The sequence below is a fragment of the Bombyx mandarina genome, chromosome 01 (assembly GCF_030267445.1).
Source record: "Bombyx mandarina strain Sakado chromosome 01, ASM3026744v2".
NCBI classification, from domain to species: Eukaryota; Metazoa; Arthropoda; class Insecta; order Lepidoptera; family Bombycidae; genus Bombyx; species Bombyx mandarina.
The window spans coordinates 3,297,397-3,316,978 of record NC_143208.1 but is presented as its reverse complement, the minus strand read 5'-3'; the positions used below and the strand labels follow the sequence as shown (position 1 = coordinate 3,316,978).

The 19,582-nt window shown below is 37.2% G+C and overlaps 1 protein-coding gene across 2 annotated transcripts in view; it reads right to left on the bottom strand.

The window, feature by feature from the left end:
• Positions 1-1,204: 1,204 nt before the first annotated feature.
• Bmap-A (apterous A) overlaps positions 1,205-19,582 on the bottom strand; it is a 133,935-nt gene continuing 115,557 nt past the window's right edge. The window contains exons 5-6 of one of the 2 annotated variants that reach the window (XM_028178274.2): positions 19,242-19,444; positions 2,825-3,173 (exon numbers count right to left, since the gene is read on the bottom strand). In XM_028178274.2, the coding sequence (XP_028034075.1) occupies positions 2,967-3,173; positions 19,242-19,444 (410 nt within the window). In that variant the 3' untranslated portion in view covers positions 2,825-2,966. Of the gene's footprint in view, positions 3,174-19,241; positions 19,445-19,582 lie in introns of both variants that reach the window. The other variant, XM_028178283.2, reaches the window with a different exon arrangement.

Below are 19,582 nucleotides of genomic sequence, written 5' to 3'. Positions count from 1 at the left end.
TTCGGCGATAAGTTCGCCAATTGTACTCAATTTATAAGTAATTTTTTTCTCATTTGCTTTTTCCATACATTGTGTTTATTTTGGTGTACTTAAGTTTTTTTTTTAATGCTTATTTGGTTTGACGAGCTCACAGCCCACCTGGTGTTAAGTGGTTACTGGAGCCTATAGACATCTTTTTTTCTTGTCCTTGTAGGCAGACGAGCATACGGCCCCCATGATGGTGAGTGGCTACCGTCGCCCATGGACCTCTGCAATGCTAGGGGCAGAGCCAAGCCGCTGCCTACCGTTGAGTACTCTCCGCAAACCTCGTTTGAAGAAGGAAACGTAAATGCGCCACCCACCTTGAGATATAAGTTCTAAGGTCTCAGTATAGTTACAACGGCTGCCCCATGCTTCAAACCGAAACGTATTACTGCTTCACGGCAGAAATAGGCGGGGTGGACTACCCGTGCAGACTCACAAATTAAGGTCCTACCACCGATAAGTGCAATACAGTGTTTTTATATTGTGTCGTATTGTATTATCTTTCAGAATATTTTAGAATTAAACCGCCCCATTAAGGTGCTATTATTAATACGAGTATTACCATTAAGGTGCTATTATTAATACGAGCACTATCTGGTCAAAGCAATCCCGGGTTCCATTTTATAGGGAGTACAGCCGTTAAACAATTGAGGCTTTGGCCTAATAACTCAATGCTAGTTGTAGTATTTCTATTATTGTGATAAGCTCTGGTAGCCCGTATGATACTGAAGACCAAGTATGAAACTCTTGGCACATCTGATTTCTCTAAAACGTAAATATCATAGAAACATAAACATGTCAACAACAAAAGGATTTTATTCATTTTGGGGCGCTGTGTAATTTTTTACTAACGGCCGATTTCAATGTCGAAGAAGACAAAACATATATATACTGGTGGTATGACCTCTTGTGAGTCCGCACGGGCAGGTACCACCACCCTGCCTACTTCTGCCGTGAAGCAGCAATGCGTTTCCGCTTGAAGGGCGGGGTAGCCGTTGTAATTATGCTGGGACCTTGGAACTTATGTCTCGGGGTGGGTGGCGTATTTACATTGTAGATGCTTATGGGCTCCAGTAACCACTTAACACCAGGTGGGCTGTGAGCTCGTCCACACATCTAAGCAATAAAAAAATATATATACATAAAATTAATTGAGAAATGAAATGAAAAGAAAAAAAAATGATAGTTGAAATATTTTTATTTAACAGATTAAAATAATTTTCGTCACAGATTTTTTCAGTGGGCGCTCGCGGCTTGCGAATGCGCACCTCTCACGATGCCGAAATAATATCTGCTAACCCCATATTCACTACATTTCGATATTATTGCAGTAAATTTATTGTTACATATCTATACAAAAAGGAACTAACTTTGTGCTTAACCGGAATAATTATAAACCCTTAAATTATATTATCTAGTCGTTGACCGCATTAAGTATGCATTTTGAATGTATTTAAACAAAAAGTAACCAAACTATTTTGACATAAACTTTTGCAATTCACAATTAAATATATGTTATAATCCATTGAACTCTGTGTTCCAAAAATATCGTGATTAGAATGGAACGTTCCATTTTTTATAAAAATAATAATGCTTGGTCTTTGTTGAATAAATACATCCATAAACATAGAGTCGTGTAATTTTTCGTTGTTCATTTCCGTGTTATACGGACATTACAAAATACATTTAAAATCTAGTAACTAGCATTTCTTACTGTTTCTTTTTAATAACGGAGATGTTTAGATATATGTCGTTTGGCTTAAATAACCAAACCAAACTGAATTCCCATTAGTAACTCTCACTCAGCGATCAATCCCTATAAAATATGTTACATCTAATAGTTGATTAAACTATGGAAAAGTTTGAATTTAAACATCTACATCTTACAACTAACTTAACTATTTTCTTTAAATATGTAATAAATAAATAGTATATATTAATAAAAAAAAAAATTCTCAACCGTTTTGGTTCGATGAACCGAAATATACATAATTATTTAACGTTTATAAAATTGTGATCGTGGTTTGTGAATGTGGGAGTATGAAATAACGAATTTGTATTTAGCGGAGTTTTGACATTTTTCAAAATGTAAAGCTTAAAAACAAAAACGTATTAGTGATGTTGATTTTTTTCATTTTCAATCATTTCGGAGGGTCATCTTCCCAGGCCTTAGTTAATTATTAGAATAAACACGACACGCTGTACAGATTGATGTTTTAAACATGTCTTGCGAATATTACAACGGAAGGTGCCTTAAAATATCTTTCATCTAGCTGTAACTAATTTGTTATATGTACATAAACGTTTTTTTTTTCTTCTTTTTAAAAGCACCCAACATAGTTGAGATTCAAGGTTCGAGATTTTTACAGTTCAATTAAATTAATAATTATCGTCCGTGAAATTTCAAGTTTCAGTTTTTGTGAACAAGATAAACATAAAAAACATAGTTAATTTTCAAATTTATCATATTATAATAATAACTAACTTCTAAGGTTTTTCTTGAAATCAGTAAAATATGTTCAGAATTCCGACTCAGCCAATTAAATTGACAATGGGACGAGTAATTATTATTGTTATTACACGCTTACAATGTGCCACTAATTACAATGCAGGAACGAACAAAATTTGAGATTCAACTAAATAAAATACATTAAATATTAGACGTTCGTAATATTATACACATAGCCTAGTGTACCTAATCGTTAGGTAGCCGGCTTGTTGTTGATTGTTGCACAAGACGCCGCTGCAGCGTATTCATTATCTGTCACTTGCTTGGGCTAATATAAGGAACTCACTACATTTCATTTATATTTTGAATATTTTGAATATTTCACCACTAAAGAAAGATCGTATTAATTTTCTACAGGACACGGGAATATCTCGGAATGAATCGTCGGCACTGTTCTCATTGACGGATGCGCTCATAGGGCGCAGAACAGAGGCTATGGACACTCCATGGAGTTGGGACTGGGCGGGCCTCCCATCACACTGTACGGCGGGCTGTGCGGGGGCAACGACTGGATGGAGCCCATGGGTCCGTGGTACATGTCCATCTCGAGCGAGCCGTCCGGTGAGCACTTGTCCGACATCTTGTTCTCCTGTTTCGTGACCATGCGCCGCCATTTCGCCCGCGCGTTCTGGAACCATACCTGCGAACAAAAAATCATTATTGGTGTCGGCTCACGAAATAAAGTTCATCGAATTGTCGCCAGCCATACGAAAAAGTGGATTCGCCATAACGAGAAATACGAGTCGCATAGCGCGGCGGGACAAAAAAGAAACATTAAATTGTGCGGCGGTCGCCGGCTCGCGGCTCTGTGGTTTGGCCCCGCGGCGACATCGGGACGCGGAAGCTCCATCCTCCTTGAATATCTGCACGACGCGCTTCATTTGGCGAAGAGCGTGAAAGCGTTCCTCGTACGCTGATGTGGGTTGCGTTCCAGAATGCAGATTTAATCTGTAATTATCGAAATTATCCAGCTGAGCGCCGGCGGTCGAGCGTAAGGAGTCGCCGTGGGCTGCCCGTGCACTTACATTCCGTCTCCTTGCTCTCACAGCGGGTCGCCGTCCAAACAATTCTGGATATCTGCGGAATCGCAATTCAGTAACTTAACACATTGCCCGAGTTGTTTACGAAATAACGAGCACAATATTTAGGATCGCCCGAGACAACTATTATAGTCGAATCTGATATATGCGCGCGAGACGCGAACATGTTACGTGCAAAGTTCTCGAGAGCCAAGACGTGCGAATCGCGTCCAATCGCACGCGCTCGCAGTGTGGCCCCGCCCCCCGCGTCATGGCCGCTACCACTCTCCTACTCCAAATTTAGACGCCTGTTTTTCTGGCCAACATCTTGACGGTAGCACAAATAAACAAGGGCACAACTGCATCATTGGGCTCGGTTCGCATTTTAATGAGGCTATCAATATGAATTCAAGATGAACTTATATGGTGATCTAGTGAAGTATGTCCCTTTGAGATAAAGGGTGACGTTGACGCACTTATGTACTATTCAGTTCGGTTATGTTCGTGCGTCATTGCGCCAGCTGTTTTTGTCGCAAATTTTTGTGATTTTTTCCTAGAATTTTGTTTGAGAATATTTTTGAATGCCTCATCAATAAGCGGCACATTAAAAAAAACTACTCTTCAGTTTCTTTAAAACCGATCAAGTTAGTGTTTAAACTAATTTACTAAGAAACGCCTACGTTTTTTACAAGTTCATAAATTCATGGCACACACTGATGTTAAAGACAACGTCACCGAAATATTCTACCGCTACTATGAAATCACGATGAGTATTCTAGAATCGATTTTAATAAAGCTGCCACGAGTTCAATTCGATTGAGTTTGTATCGATAATGAATAACAAACAAAAAAATATTTCGCTTGATAGTGTATATTTATTATAGAACACTTTGAACTACTTTAATTCAAATCGTTAAGGTTCGTTGCGTTCATTACGTAACCACTGGTAACCTGACTGGTATTTTCATATTCTTCAAAAGGCACAGTTTTTAATATACCTACGTTAAAATTACAACAAATTAATTTTAAAAATGGAATCTCTACAAATGTAAGCCGATCCCTCCAATTAGAAATTACGTTGCATATGAATGATTAGAATAAAAAAATGAACAAAATCGAAACTCGAACACGACTCGTTTCAAAAATTAAAAACAATGGTACCGTTCGTCTGAATGAAAAATGAACGTCGGACAGTCAACAGCACGATTGATGGTAGCACGTCCGCGACTGTCTCCTGCTGATAACAGCGTCGCGGTGGCCCGAATTTGGAACCAACGATCTCTATTTACAAATACTGATGTTGTTTTTCTAGGCTCGTTCGTCACTCGTCTCACCCGTTAGAGACATTTATGATGTGGTTCCATAGAATATTTTTACTTATAACGGTCGAAAAGAAATGGATGACGATCGGCTGATATTGATGGCAATCGGAATTTCGATTAAAGACAACCCTAATTTGTTTGTGAAAAAAAAGATTAAATTTAATGAAAATAGTACCGGACCCCAAACAACAAAAAACGTTTACACAACGAGTTTTTATGAAACAAAAGAGTTTTTATTATAATGTAACACCACAAGAAGTACTGGAAAGGTATTAAAAATTGTTGTACCTCAAGAAGGAATATACCAAAAGTGTTCTTACTAACCCATAATCGATCCTATTTACCCAACCCGACTAGTATGTCAACTGTTTAACCGCACCAAAAAAAAAAAAACAGCGCATCACCTCAACCTCATTGGAAGCATTGTTTACTGGTGGTAGGACCTCTTGTGAGTCCGCACGGGTAGGTCCCACCCCCTGCCTATTTCTGCCGTAAAGCAGTAATGCGTTTCGGTTTGAAGGGTAGGGCAGCCGTTGTAACTCTACTGAGATCTTAGAACTTATATCTCAAGGTGAGTGGCACATTTACATTGTAGATGTCAATGGGCTCCAGTAACCACTTAACATCAGGTGGGTTGTAAACTCGCCCACCCATCTAAGCAATAAAAAAAAGCACAAAAAGGTATTCTCACAATCCACCATTTCTATAGAACGTTATTTTTTAATTATGTTGACGTTTCTTGAAGTAAATTGCCTACTTAAATTCATTGTTTATGTTCTAATGAAAATTATTCCATAATCAGCTGTTTCATTGTCATATCGTGAATAGTATTTTAAAAGATAACTTCTTACGTTGCTTCGTAATAAAAGTAAGTTATAATAAAAACACATCACGATAGATGGATGTTTCAACGGATAAGGTAAGAAATTAAATATAGTATACGCATGTATTATGTAGTTCAAATAAGGAATGTAAGACACGTTTAAGGTGTGATTCCGAACTCGGCAACAAGCAGTGTTGCCGCAGTGCTACCAATAAGGTGCTGCCTAGCCTGCCTGTCACTGCCTAGCAGTGAGGCGTCTGCCGCCGCAGCAAAAGTACCTACGTGAATGTGTTGGACTGTCGCGGCGGTAGGGCGACACTGATGCGCCACAGTGCCGCGACAACACTGCTGCGGTAGCATTGCTGCGTGCAGCGTAGTTCGGAATCATACCTTAGGTGTGACTTTTTACTATGCATCGCTAATCAAATAGGCGACTTACGAACGATTATAACTAATATATAGTTACATAAAAAAATTTCAAGGTCGAATATTGTCGAGATAATGAGATAATTCCGTTGTAGTTACATCTGAGGCCGTATTCGTTGTGCAATAATAGTATTTTGTTTAAATATAATCTGGCCCGAAGCAAAGCTCAACCACGCTTAACCCAAGACCGAACGCGATGACGAAACACTGTTGACCATCTCTGGGTCATAGGAAACTCAAATAGGAAGACCAAACAAACAAATACATGGATTGGGCTGTTAGATGCGTCATTTTATTCCCTACCTTTTCGCTGATAGCCAAAGGGGCTATTTCATTTAAGCTATGTCTGTTATGTGAGCTCACAGGACTCAACCTAAGAGAGTACGCAAACGCTGGCCCTAACAAGAACAGTACGTCTGCCACTGGATCGGAATAAGACGCGTCACTACCAGAAAGAAAAGTACCGAAAATTATATATACCAAACACACAATACTTCTGTCACTATCGCACGATACAAAGATCAAGAGAAACATACAATAATATTGCTTGTAGAACAGAACAGAGCGTGATTGAGAAATAGCTCACGGGCTGATTTACATGAAAAGCTTAATAATGCTCAAAGAAACATTTAGTAAATGAAAACTTTTAAATATTTTTATATGATAATTATGTATATGAATCATACGAGACCGAGATAAATAATGTATACCTAACATTTAAATCGTGTCTTCGAATTGTAACGTAACCAAATGATTGCTGTATTTTTTAATAACACAATCGTTCTACAATAAAATTGTACAATAAAAACTTTAATACATAATTTTCGTATTAAATAAAATTAATGTATGAATTTTGTTTGAACCTAACCCAGTTTGCGCACAGACTATAAACTAAGTTCGCAAGCGGCACCTCATTAAACAAGTCATTTATAACCGATTCATGTCAAACGTTACAAACGATAACACGCTCTGTTCTGTACGCGTTAAGATTGAATATATTTCAGCAGACACCCTTGTTGTAAACACGTTTTTCAGTAGCAGATGTACATGTCTTGACAAATTCACTTCTTTGATTTCTTTGTTTGAATTATTATTGAAACGCGAGCGTTCGTGTTGAGACTAAATTGTGTTGTGAGTGTACACATATGTATTTGACAATTCAATAAAACGAAATCTACAGCAATTCGTTAACGTCTTCAAATGAATCTACGCGAAAAGGTATATTCGGAATATATATTTTTTTAATACCTTCAATTATATTACATATATGAAGTATATAATATAAGCCGCAGGGCCCCAGACTACGTCGGAAATAGGTGGCTCAATCTCTACGTACCGGGTCCAAGATCCCGCGGTAGGCTCAACAAAAGCTGGTTGGATGTGGTAAAGGCGGTTATGGAGGAGAATGACCTCACCCAGGAGGATGCCGAAGACCGCGCAAAGTCGAGGAGCTTAAGCATGAAAGTGAACCTTGGGGCTACACCGGAAAAACATTACGAAGAATATTTTATAAAGTATGTAATTATCTAACATAACAAAATTAAATTGTGATTTGATTTTTACTAACGTAGCCCAATCCTCCCGAACGCTACGTTCACTTATCGTATGAAAATCTTAGATTTGTTGTTGCTATTTGGAGTTTCCAGTTATATGAGAGAAATGTAACCTCGAACACACTAAGGAAAATATTCATGAAAGAAAATGTACCAATGAGATTATTATCAGTGGTATGCGGTTTGACGCTGTCTTCGGTAATATCCATGGGCAACAACAACCTCTTAAAACTTACTGTAGGTAAAATGTAAGATTTGTACTGTAGCCGCGAAAAATAATTCTGACTATGTATTACGCTAGCAATTTAAATCCTTACCTAAATAACGATAGTATGTACTATGGTTATCTATTCCCTCAGTGTTTTAATAGTTTCTGTTATTGCATTATTAACTCGTTGAATTGTTACAAAATATTGCACTAGCGACTATGCTATCCATGCTATGTATAACATAACACATAAAAAATAAGATGATGCAGACAAAAAGCTCAAAAAGCAGAATTTATGCAAATATAATAATACTGAAGCAGTCTAGGTCACAACTAGAGCTAAGAGCAGGGATATCCAAAGGAGACTTACACTAAGATAGCTTAACCAACCGCAAAGCTTTTAAATTGGTAAGTATTTTCTAACAATAGGCAAAAAAACTAGACATAGGATTTTTAAAGTAGTTTCAAAAACAAGAATTGAAAAAAAGCACGCATACTTCCACAAGTCAAATTCTTACAAACGCAGCTACTACATTCGTTTCTGCTTTGTACTGTTAGCCAATGATTCCTATCTTTGACTATCAGTCGCCGCTAGACAGCATTAGTCAGTGACCGAAGTGCGTCTACAAAGGCGTTTATTTTAGTCTACGCTAGCACACCTTCAGATTTTGCTTGAAAATGCTTTTTTGTATCTGTTAAAGAAATATGCTATTACATTTTTTACGCAATCAATGATAAATACAATTTAATTACATATTGCGTTCCGAAATCGAAATAATAAAAATAAAAAAAACCGTATCTCCGCACTTTCGGATTATTTTACGAAAAAAATCGTCCGTCATTTAATAGGGATATTAATCGGAAACGATTTTTCGTTTCCATTAATTGGACTAACAACCAAATAATGTCGGTCGGTTTCACAGATAAATAACATAAGTCTGGTTCAGGAACGGCCCTATTATTTCAGTGCGCGAGTGATTTTCGTCCATTTGTAACGTTGCAAAAATAGTGGAGCACTGTGAAAGCACATCTTGAATATTTTAAACACATCAATATAACTATTATTTTACACGAAACACTACTAGTTTTACACTCTAAATAAATACAATCAAATATTAGCTAATGAATAAAGCACCCGAATTACTCTATGCGGCAACAAAACGATAATTAAAAATAAATTACGCCTTTCTCCTTAGACGCCCTAACTACTCTCTCAATTAGCACATTTTAATGAAAGGTGGAATCGTAAAAATACGATCAATACAATTAAGGGAGCACAAAACGAGAAAAACAATTAATTAAGGGCCTCATTAACGAAACCCGAAAATTATAATTGTACATCATTTGATTAAATATGAGCACTTAAAGTACGCACCCAATAAAACCTTGTAATTGATAGAAGCTGTTTACGTAGGCAATAAACGTACTTAAAAAATATTAAACAAACAAAACAGTCCCTATTTAAAAGCAACCAACGGTATCCTAACTTGAAACCTCACGTAAAGGAGACCCTAATAAATATTTAAACAGAATACGATCAAAGGCGCTCAAGTATTCCGCGCATGTGTAAATAAAAAATCTAGAGATGTGATTAATAGCCCCGTTTTCCTTAAATAAATAATATATGAATAAATTAGGAGGGCGACGCGACACGTCCGCTCGACGTGAGTTCGCGCGACCGAATGACAAATGGTCGCCTTTTGAAGGTACGGCGGAAATTATCTGCCCAACCGACCGTCTTAGAACGATGCGCCCGTACTAATTACTGGACCGTTTGATTGTGATCTTTGTAAACGCGAATGAGCGATAAGCGCTTTTACATCCTCAACGCTAAAGCACGATTTCGGGTAAACTACTCCCGTTTATTATTGTCAGAAAATGTACTTAGAAAGTAAAATTATATCGGGCCGAATGTCGAGGTGTGACCATCCGATACTAATTGCGGGGGTTGGAACCGCGTCGCAGTTGTCACCATTATTTGTGTGCCGTTAAGAAGCATCTTTATAGTGTTTGAAGTCAAGGCATGAAAACGTTTATAAAATAAAACCCGTTGATAATTTTAGAGATAGTGCGGGCGGAATACGTTTCGTTATAAATAGAGACGGCGAATGTACAGTCGTTCACACAATTAAAATTATTAAGATAAATTCTCCGAGTACTGGTGAGTGGAGAAGCCTTGATCTTCGCGTGGAAGTCGAACTGATTAATAAAACGTCGATAAAATTAATCGTGTAAATTAAAAACACACGGTAGCGTTTTATAACGGATTGATCGCAACAATAACGAGAACAGGGAAAGGCACTTTTTCAATCGACTAATTACGAGCGCGCTGCTTGAACCCAGCCCATTTTTCAGATGGTGTACGAGAATGAAAAAAAAAAAATTGAAACGAAGCGAGTGACAAATCACGTAATTGCGGACGCAAGGAGAGAAATATGGTGCAGTTTGTTCTAAATGCGCCCGCGTCGGGACTTGTGTGACAGCGTCACTATATATTACTGCGAGGCGCCGCGGGCAATTAGACGCAGCGCAGGGCGCGCACCTGTTTGCAATGTTTGTCACACATTTTCTACATTTATTTAATACTTTGTATGTAGTAATGTCATTTTGCGCATTCATTGTTAAATTAACGACGACTTGAATAGCTCGTTTCGTTGTTAACATGTTATTAGCGTATCTGTTATACAATTTGCCGGCTAAAAATCTACGATACAATCAGAATTGGCAGTTGTTAACGTGTCGCCGTCCGCAGGCAATGCAATTAGTTTTTCGTAATTAAATCGTTTATACTTTTACGGCTTAATCTCGTATTTATTACCGTTTTATTATTTCACACGTTTGGAATACTTTCGTATTTAGATATTGCCAATTTTCTAATGCAATATGCTGTCGTCAAAACTATGATTTTTGAACACCGATCTCTATGCGCTATGTCGGAGGTTCATGAAATATCGCTCGTCTCCGGTCTGGTAAGCAACACATGTATTCGTCTTAAGTGATAAGATTATACCAAATTTCAAATGCTGTCTCAGGTAGCACAGTTTCTATTTAAACGTGCTGCAAGCATGTGTGCGTGAACTAATGAAGAAATAAGTCTCCCAACGAAGAAGTCGCGTCGTGTATTAAAGTGTTTATTAAGTAGGATCTGATAGGCCTGCTGTGAGAGATTCCACCACTATCCTGGCTGTTTCCGCCACGAATCAAACATGCTTAAGCAGGGTAGTTGGAATTATAATTTAAATGAGTTCAATCCTTTAGACTGTCAATCCATTTATGACTGTTTTCTTAAATTAGATCAGCTATTATTTTTAACTACCTACTTCGTTTCCATTTCGGCAGCGAATGTAGGTAACAACACCCTGTATATAATTTTTCAAAATATTTAAAATGGAAAGTGATAAATCCGTCGAGTTTAACAGGACAATGAATTAGCGTTGTAGTCAATGGATGTTGCCTATCATTGTTCATATGAACTGTTTCTGATGACTTGATGCTAGGGACTGCCGTGAGAGCCCATGCGTATAATTAGCATTATTTCACTGCCGCAATATCGTCCATTGTTTGGGTTTGATACGTAGCTCAATACAGCTCAATACAACTGAAATTTCGATCTCGGTTCTCAAGCGGACCTCATCACGTTAAGGTTTACGTAAGGACTCCGAAAACTACTGAAAACCAGTTGGTTTGTCCAGCGAAAACAACCAAAAATAAATTAGATTTAAAAGATGATGAAAATGGCCGGGAAATTAACGCGTCAGTCGCTAATGTGAAACTATATGCTAGTAGCAAACATGACCTTGGTTGAAAATATTCCACGTTAACATTATCTTTCCTGAGCCGCTTCAACATTTACACGTAATCTACATTAAAACCGATACTGTTTATTTTCAGCGCGCTAACAGCGAGACCATTCAAAAGCCTATTCATAAAACGTATTCAAGCCACCATGTTCAGTAGCCGGTAGCTAAGGCCTTTCAAACGAAAGCCTTTGAATTTTCCTTCACATTAATCGCTCGTGGACTCTATTGTTATGGAATCAAAGCTCAATTTCGTATTTGATAATCAATTAGGATCAGTGAATAGTTCAAAGAAACGAAAGACATAAATCTTGGTTTTTTTTTTTTGCTTCTTTTCGGAACCCCTTATTTATTTTTGTTTGAATCAAAGACTCGGGTCGGAGGCCAGTTCGCCACAGCTACTCCATAACAAGTCTTTATGGTTTTATTGGCGTTCCGATATAAACTTAATAGCCGGCTTTCAAGAATTCTGAAATTCATTTTAATGCACAAAAAACAATAAGTATAGAACATTTAATGGTTGGACAGAATTGGTTTATACATATCCTTTGCTTATAAAATTTTGTACGTATATTTCAACCAAAAAAATCCTATTGACGTATAAAGTCGGACTGAAGTTTTTTTTTTAAGGCAAACGTTTTCGCGCAAGTGCCGCACTACGTCCGAGTACACGCCGAACAAAACGAGACAAAAAAATAAAAGCAAAAAGGCTTTATCTGCACAAAATGGCGACGAGGGATTTCGTTCGAAAAACATCTCGATCAATATTCGGAGGTCGGAGGGAGGGTCCTTTGGCCTTCGTATCGTATAATTGGTAGGGGAAAATTTATGCGGCTCACGGTATCTGGCGCTCAGGCGCGATCGACATACCTCGGTACCATGATAAAAAGCATGCCCGCTTTATTATACAAGATCTCCTCGAACCTGTGAATTCTATATGAATATTTTATACGACATCCTTACTTGGCTACCTTATTAAATTGCCAACTGAATATAAGGAATTTCTTTCGGCTTAATGCTTCCAGCTCGCGGACAAACAATTTAATTCAATTATAACAGAAACAAGATTATTATGAGTGTTTTGGGACCTAGCTTAGTGTATTATGTAATATGATAATTATCTTAATGCGATATATTACCGATTAAATTAAAAGAGGTGTTTTTTGTGCAATATTTTACATTTTTGCTATAATGCATCATAATAAGAAAAACACTTTTGTTAACAAATATGTTTAAGTTCATTTTAATGTTTTTATTTATACATTGCTTAGATGGATGAACGAGCTTATGGACTATCCGGTGCTAAATGGTTACAGGAGTTTATAGACATTGACAACGTAAATGCCGCCACCCACCTTCTTAGGTCAATGGCTGCCCAGCATTCACAGTGGAACGCATTGCTACTTCGTGGCAGAAATAGGCAAGCCTACCCTTGTTAAATCTCGAGCAGTTTTTTTTCCTACCTAAGCTGATAGCCCTGAGAGGCTACTTCAGCGTAACCTTAACTAGTAGGTGAGCTCACGGGGCTCAAACCTGACGACGTTGCTAACACGAACCCTAACAAGTCTCGTGCTTCGCAGAGTCTACCACCGGATCGGAAACGCGACCCACTGAGAAGACCCGACGAGAAACTCAGTGGTTTGTGTCTGTGGCTTAATTTACACGTCGAGCCTTTCATCGCAAGCGACGGATTCGACGAGAACGATGACCGGTGTTTGAGGTACCTAAAAGCACCGTTAGTGGATCAGGAGGATCCGAAATGACGTGCTTTGGGCGACGTCGACTGCTTTCCATTGTGTGCGTAGGATCCGGAATCGCGCAGTGCTGTACTGTATTAGCATGTGTTTTCATTGAGGTAAAATAATACAGGAGCCGATTCTCCAGACTACGACACGAAGTTAAGTACAATGCTTACAAGTCAGGAGCGTGTCATTATTAGAGTCGGCGTATTGACCGATTCTGTTTTTTTTATTGCTTAGATGCGTGGACAAGCTCACAGCCCACCTGGTGCTAAGTGGTTACTGGAGCCCATAGACATCTACAACGTAAGTGCGCCAACCACGTTGAGATATAATTTCTAAGGTCTCAAGTATAGTTACAACGGCTGCCCCACCCTTCAAAACCGAAACGCTATACTGCTCACAAGAGGTCCTACCACCAATAAATGTTGTTTTAAGAGAATTAAAACGTACATATAATCAGTAACGTGTTCTCAGGAATACGCAAGTTATATTAGTAAAATTTCGAGCTTAACAGAGAGCACATTATTTTGTATAATGACGTCAACGTTTACAAGAGCAGTACCAACTCTTTAGCAACCGTTGCGTTGCGGGAAAGGGATAAAGTCACCCCTCTCACTCACCCTTTAGAGCATTTAAGAACTGTTCTACCTCAGAACTGTTTTAATCGATTCAAAAACTGTAAAATAGGTACATACAGACAATTGTTAACAATTCAATTTTTTTATAGCTCATTGAATCCATAAATGAAATAAGGAGGAAAATAATTCATTTCAACGTATATTAATAAATGATTTAAAATTCTAAAAGAATTTATAAGGTAAATTACTAAGAAATGATAAATAATATTTATTATTAAATTTATTAATATAATTGTTAATATTTAAATAAATGATATTTGTACTGCCAATTATATGCATTAATACCGTTCGTAGATCATTCATTTCATCAATACATTAAAATTATAATAGTTTTGCGTTTATGATAATAATATTATTATGTCGAGTGCATTCCTAACTTAGCTATAATAAATAACATTGCGCACCTCATAAATGAGAGATCTGAAGTTTCTAATCCCGCGTCGCGTTCCTCATTATGTAATTTTTTGAATACACTTATCATTTGACTATTAAAGATTGCAAGTTTGTTGTTGAAACTCTCGTGTCTGCCAATCGAAACTGAAGTCTCGTTGAAACTTTAACAGGAAACAGATTAATCGATATTATATTATAAAACAAACAATTTATGTTTAGAGATGAAACCTAGCAAAATCACGTAATAATAATACCTAACTTAGAACTTTTTTCTTTTCCTATCTAAACTGAGAGCCTTGAGAGGCTATTTCAGCGTAACCTTAACTAGTAGGTGAGCTCAAGGGGTTCAAACTGGAGCGATGCTAACACTGACTCTAGCAAGAGCAATGCTTCGCAGAATCTACCACCGGATCGGAAACGCAACCCACTGAGAAGATCCGGCGAGGAACTCAGTGGGCTGTGTCTATGGGTTAATTCGCTCGTCGAGCCCTTCGTCACAAGCGACGGGCTCGACGAGGACGGTGACCGGTGCTTGTGGTACCTAAAAGCACCACTTAGAACAAACGAACGGTTAGACACAGGAAAACGAATAAAGACATGTGTTACGTAACTCTAAACGTTTTTAGGGTGGAATGTAATTGCAGAAACAAAGGAGGTCCCTTTGAAGGCGCCGGAGCCCCACATTAAAGGGCCGCCGCTGGCAAACAAATTAGACGCAATACGGAGCGCTAAATTGTCGAGAAACACCGATGTGTGTGCAGCGTATTAGCGGGCGAAGCAATGCGGTGCAGCAATCTTATGTCAACAACGACTCGCTTTTAATACAACTGGACCGTTCCAAATGGAATGTCAGTGGCCACGTTTTGTTTCCCCGACAGAACTACACTGAGTACGGTACATTAGCAGGTATTATTTCGACCACATTCAATCGGGCCCTGAACCACAGTGAATTAATTGCGAAACCAGGCTTTAAAGTGCGCTCAGATTGCCATAAGCGCATCACCAGGAAGATAATCGTCGGGAACATGGGCGCCCCAAGCACTTACTTCTGCATGTACGTTGTCAACGCAACCACGACGACCCTGACAACCACCCTGCCTATTTCTGCCGTAAGCAGTAATGCGTTTCGGCTTGAAGAGTAGGGGCAGCCGTTGTAACTATACTGAGACCTTAGAACTTATATCTCAAGGTGAGTGGCGCATTTACATTGTAAATGTGAGCTCGTCCACCAACCTAAGCAACAAAAAAATAAAAAAATTCCGACTAACAACCGACTTGGAAGACCGCAATTACAAGCATTTATGCCTTCGTATAGTCGCTAGGATCTTTCCTCCTTGCATCGATAATCCTCAGTGCCGAGGGTCGTGGCCTGCTCTAATAACGCAACGATACTAAGGTGCATTTCTTCTGGCAAGTACCTACCAATTGTTTTTAAGTAGATACCAACCTAGTGCGTCTTTATAAACGACTTCGACAAAGAAGGAATAATGCTCAAAAGCAATTTTCCGCGAAATACATGTACGTTAAATTCTGGCTAAATACATCCAAATTGACTCGGAACGTGGACATTAACATGCAAATTGAAGAACCATACGCAGAATACTTTTTTATTGTTACTTTAACCGACATTAAAAATGGAGACACTGTGTTCATAATGTGTGTATTTTTGAATGCACTCTGATTTCTTCGTTGACAGATCTTTCAAGCTTCTTTTTTAATGGCAGTTCATAGTTATGTTTGTCAATAATAATTCTACAATTTTTTTATCAAATTTTCATTTCATTTAGACCTATGATCTAAAAAGTTTATATTTGGAAATACACACACATACTAAAAAAAGCGATTTTTGCAAGAAGCCTCGACTGATTTCCTCGTGTCCTTCTGATTTATGAAGATTACTCAAATGTATTGGTAGTCATTTACAACATTCATAAGATCTGTTAAAACAACAAAAAAACAAAAAATCTTCCAAATAAAAGTTCAATACGTAATATGTTTTTTTTTGTTTACTTACCTTCGAAAGTGACAAACGGAGATGTCGCGTTGCCGCCACAAAACCTAAATGAAAATTTTCAAAACGATTTAAACAAAAAAAAACGCCTATAAACACATGAAAATCTGCTAATGATACCTTATGATGATGAAGTAGAAACCGCAGGCGGCAGCATCACGATGGCACCTCGAAACAAAATCGACCGGTTTTGAAAGATAAACACAATTTCATCAAACGCCTTACAATCCAAAACATTATTCGGAGCTGTAAATTTAATAAATGATGATGTAGTGGCTCTAGATTATTCTGTTTCCAAATCTATTTTTTAAGAAGAACTGCAAGAAGAATGTTTTATTGATGAACTATTACGATAAACGAGCAAATGAACTCACGAAGCTGAAGTTAAGTGCGATTATGGGACTTATTATTCGACTGCATGAATAGGTCACTGCCTTCTTTCCTTCCTAATTAGAAGTACTGGATAATATGTTTAGTGTAGTTAAAACAGTCCAACGCGAATGAGCTTCGATTAGCTTTGAGGTTACGAGCTCATCTGATCGTCTGGTCAATGAAAACGATTTACTCGCAGTCTTTTCATGTAACTTGCGACTTACCGTCATTTGTCACTATGGCTTTCTTCTAAAAACAACACCTAGATATAAAATAAAAAAAGTCAATTAAAATCTAAAATATTACTCCATTACGTACCATCAGTACACGAGCCTAAAATAAAAAGGAAAAGTACAAAAGAATTAGTGCTGCAAAAAAAGAAGGTTAAATAAAACATTTATTCGCAAAGCTGTCGATAACTCGGTAAGAAGCAAAGTGAATCGATATCGGTTACATTAAATTCGCATTAGCTTTTAACTACCGGTTCCAGAGACACTCACGGTCCAGCAACTCGGAGCTAACATGCCACTGGACACGACACGTCTCGTGGCGTTTGCAAGAAGTATCGATAATAAATATAATTTTGAATCGATTTTTTTTTATTTCGCGGTAGGTAAATTTATTTTCGAAGAAATTCTGAATTTGAATTTACTTTATTAATATTTCATGCAAACGTTTTAAACCATTACTGCCACACTTTTCATTTGTATTATAATACTGTTTATACCATATAAATATATACCATATAAAATATGTTATATATTTTGTAGTTTTAATTAAACCGAATAGATTTCGTAATGAAGTGTACCTAAAATTAAGACTCACCGGTAATTATTTTCAGTAGAGCTATTTTCAAATATAATTTAGATAAAAAAACAAATAATTAAAAAATATTCTCATTCATAACAAACAGCACTTTTCATATTAAAGTGTTTCCTTTTATCACAACGTTATCAATTATATAAATTAACTGTTTCGTAAGAATTGAAAAAAATAAAATTATATAATAGAATTTGCTAACACTAGTCCTAGCAGAGCAGTGCTTCGTAGAATCTACCACCGGATCGGAATCGCTACTCATTAAGAAGATCCGACGAGAATTTCATTGGGTTTCTGAGTTTAGAAATTGACCACACTGAATGAAATCATCCTAAAGACTCATTGAGCTTATACGATTATTAATGTACAGACAAAATTGAACTAATGTATTATAATAGTATCGTTGAAAACTAACATTTAAAATCTATTCAATTCTAAACAAGTCTAACATTATTTATAGATAAGATGAAACCTTACAAATTAATTATTATCAATTATGCCCTTCGTCTATACACGCAACGGTAATGGTGGACCAAAATAAATAATTCTTTACAAGTTTTGAGTACCTGAAACTAAGCCAATTTACGATGTACCTACCTATAATCGGGATCTAAAACAAGAGTCGCTCTGGCTTCACGCACGCGAAGGTTTAAGAAAATATGTATTAAATACGACCTGTTTTTTTACGAAACATTATTATAAGACCTACATTTAGTACGTGTTCATTATAATCTACGTTGATAACCTGACGATAACCTTGTTCGTGGAACTCCTGTGACCAAACCGATTCCGATAAATTATTTATATTAATATTAAATTTATAATATTAAACATTAATTAGAATATTTATAATATTTAATTACAGAACGACCGGGAAAACATTCAAGAAGCGGAAACGTGAATAAATTACTGAGCTATTTTAATAGACAAGATAATACTAACTGTTATTTTCTCGATTCATATTCCGTCAAGGAAAACGGAAATCGAAGGAATTATCCGGGGCTCCTTACGTTCTGTCAAGAGTACGAATCAAGTGTATTATTAACCTATTTTTTTATTGAACTCGGTTTTGCCCGCCCGTCGAATTTCAACCATAATCACTAACATAACAAGACTTCAATTTAATTAATTTGTTGTATTTAATATATATTTTTTGTTATTATCCGTCAATAGCTACCTAAAAATAAATAGACTCGGGTGATAAATAAAAGAGATGCCTAAGTAATAAAAAAATTGTGGAAAATGTTTTTTCCTGTTATCGTCTCCAAATTCATCGTTAATAGTTTTGCTAATATTTATTATTAACAATTTCATCGTAATAAAAGAAAACTAGTTGTGTTTGCAATAAATTTCTTGATGCTTTGCTGAGACATGAAATAACTCTCAGGTATTCGTTATGAATGAAATTACATTTTATTGCTTTATTAATAAACAATTGCAATTAGTATCGCATTATTATCATTAATGATAGTAGGAATTGTGAAAAGAAAAAAACGTATGGTACAATTTTATAGTTTAATGAAAAGTGTAATCAGCAATAAAAAATTATTCTACAATTATATAGGGTAGATTGGGTTTTCATTACCTGCAGAACACGTTTCGGCAGTCCAGTCTTTTGGCTGAGCTGCTTCAGATCTTTAGCGTCAGGGTTGTGGTTGATCGCGAAGTAGGACTTCATTGTCCTCAGTTGGTGGTGCTTGAAGCTCGTACGCATGCGCTTAGTTCTGGACGTGGAGCCCAGGGTACCACCGCCACGGAAACCCATCTCCAGATAATCGGGATTCAAATCTGATGACCAAACAAGAGAGTCACGCTGCTAAATGCTGAGCAATTCTGTTCGGGACGACAGAGTACACCAGCGGCGCTCTCCGTTTTATTACGTTTTGTATTAAATAGCACAATGTAAATGCTACTTTATATCTTTCA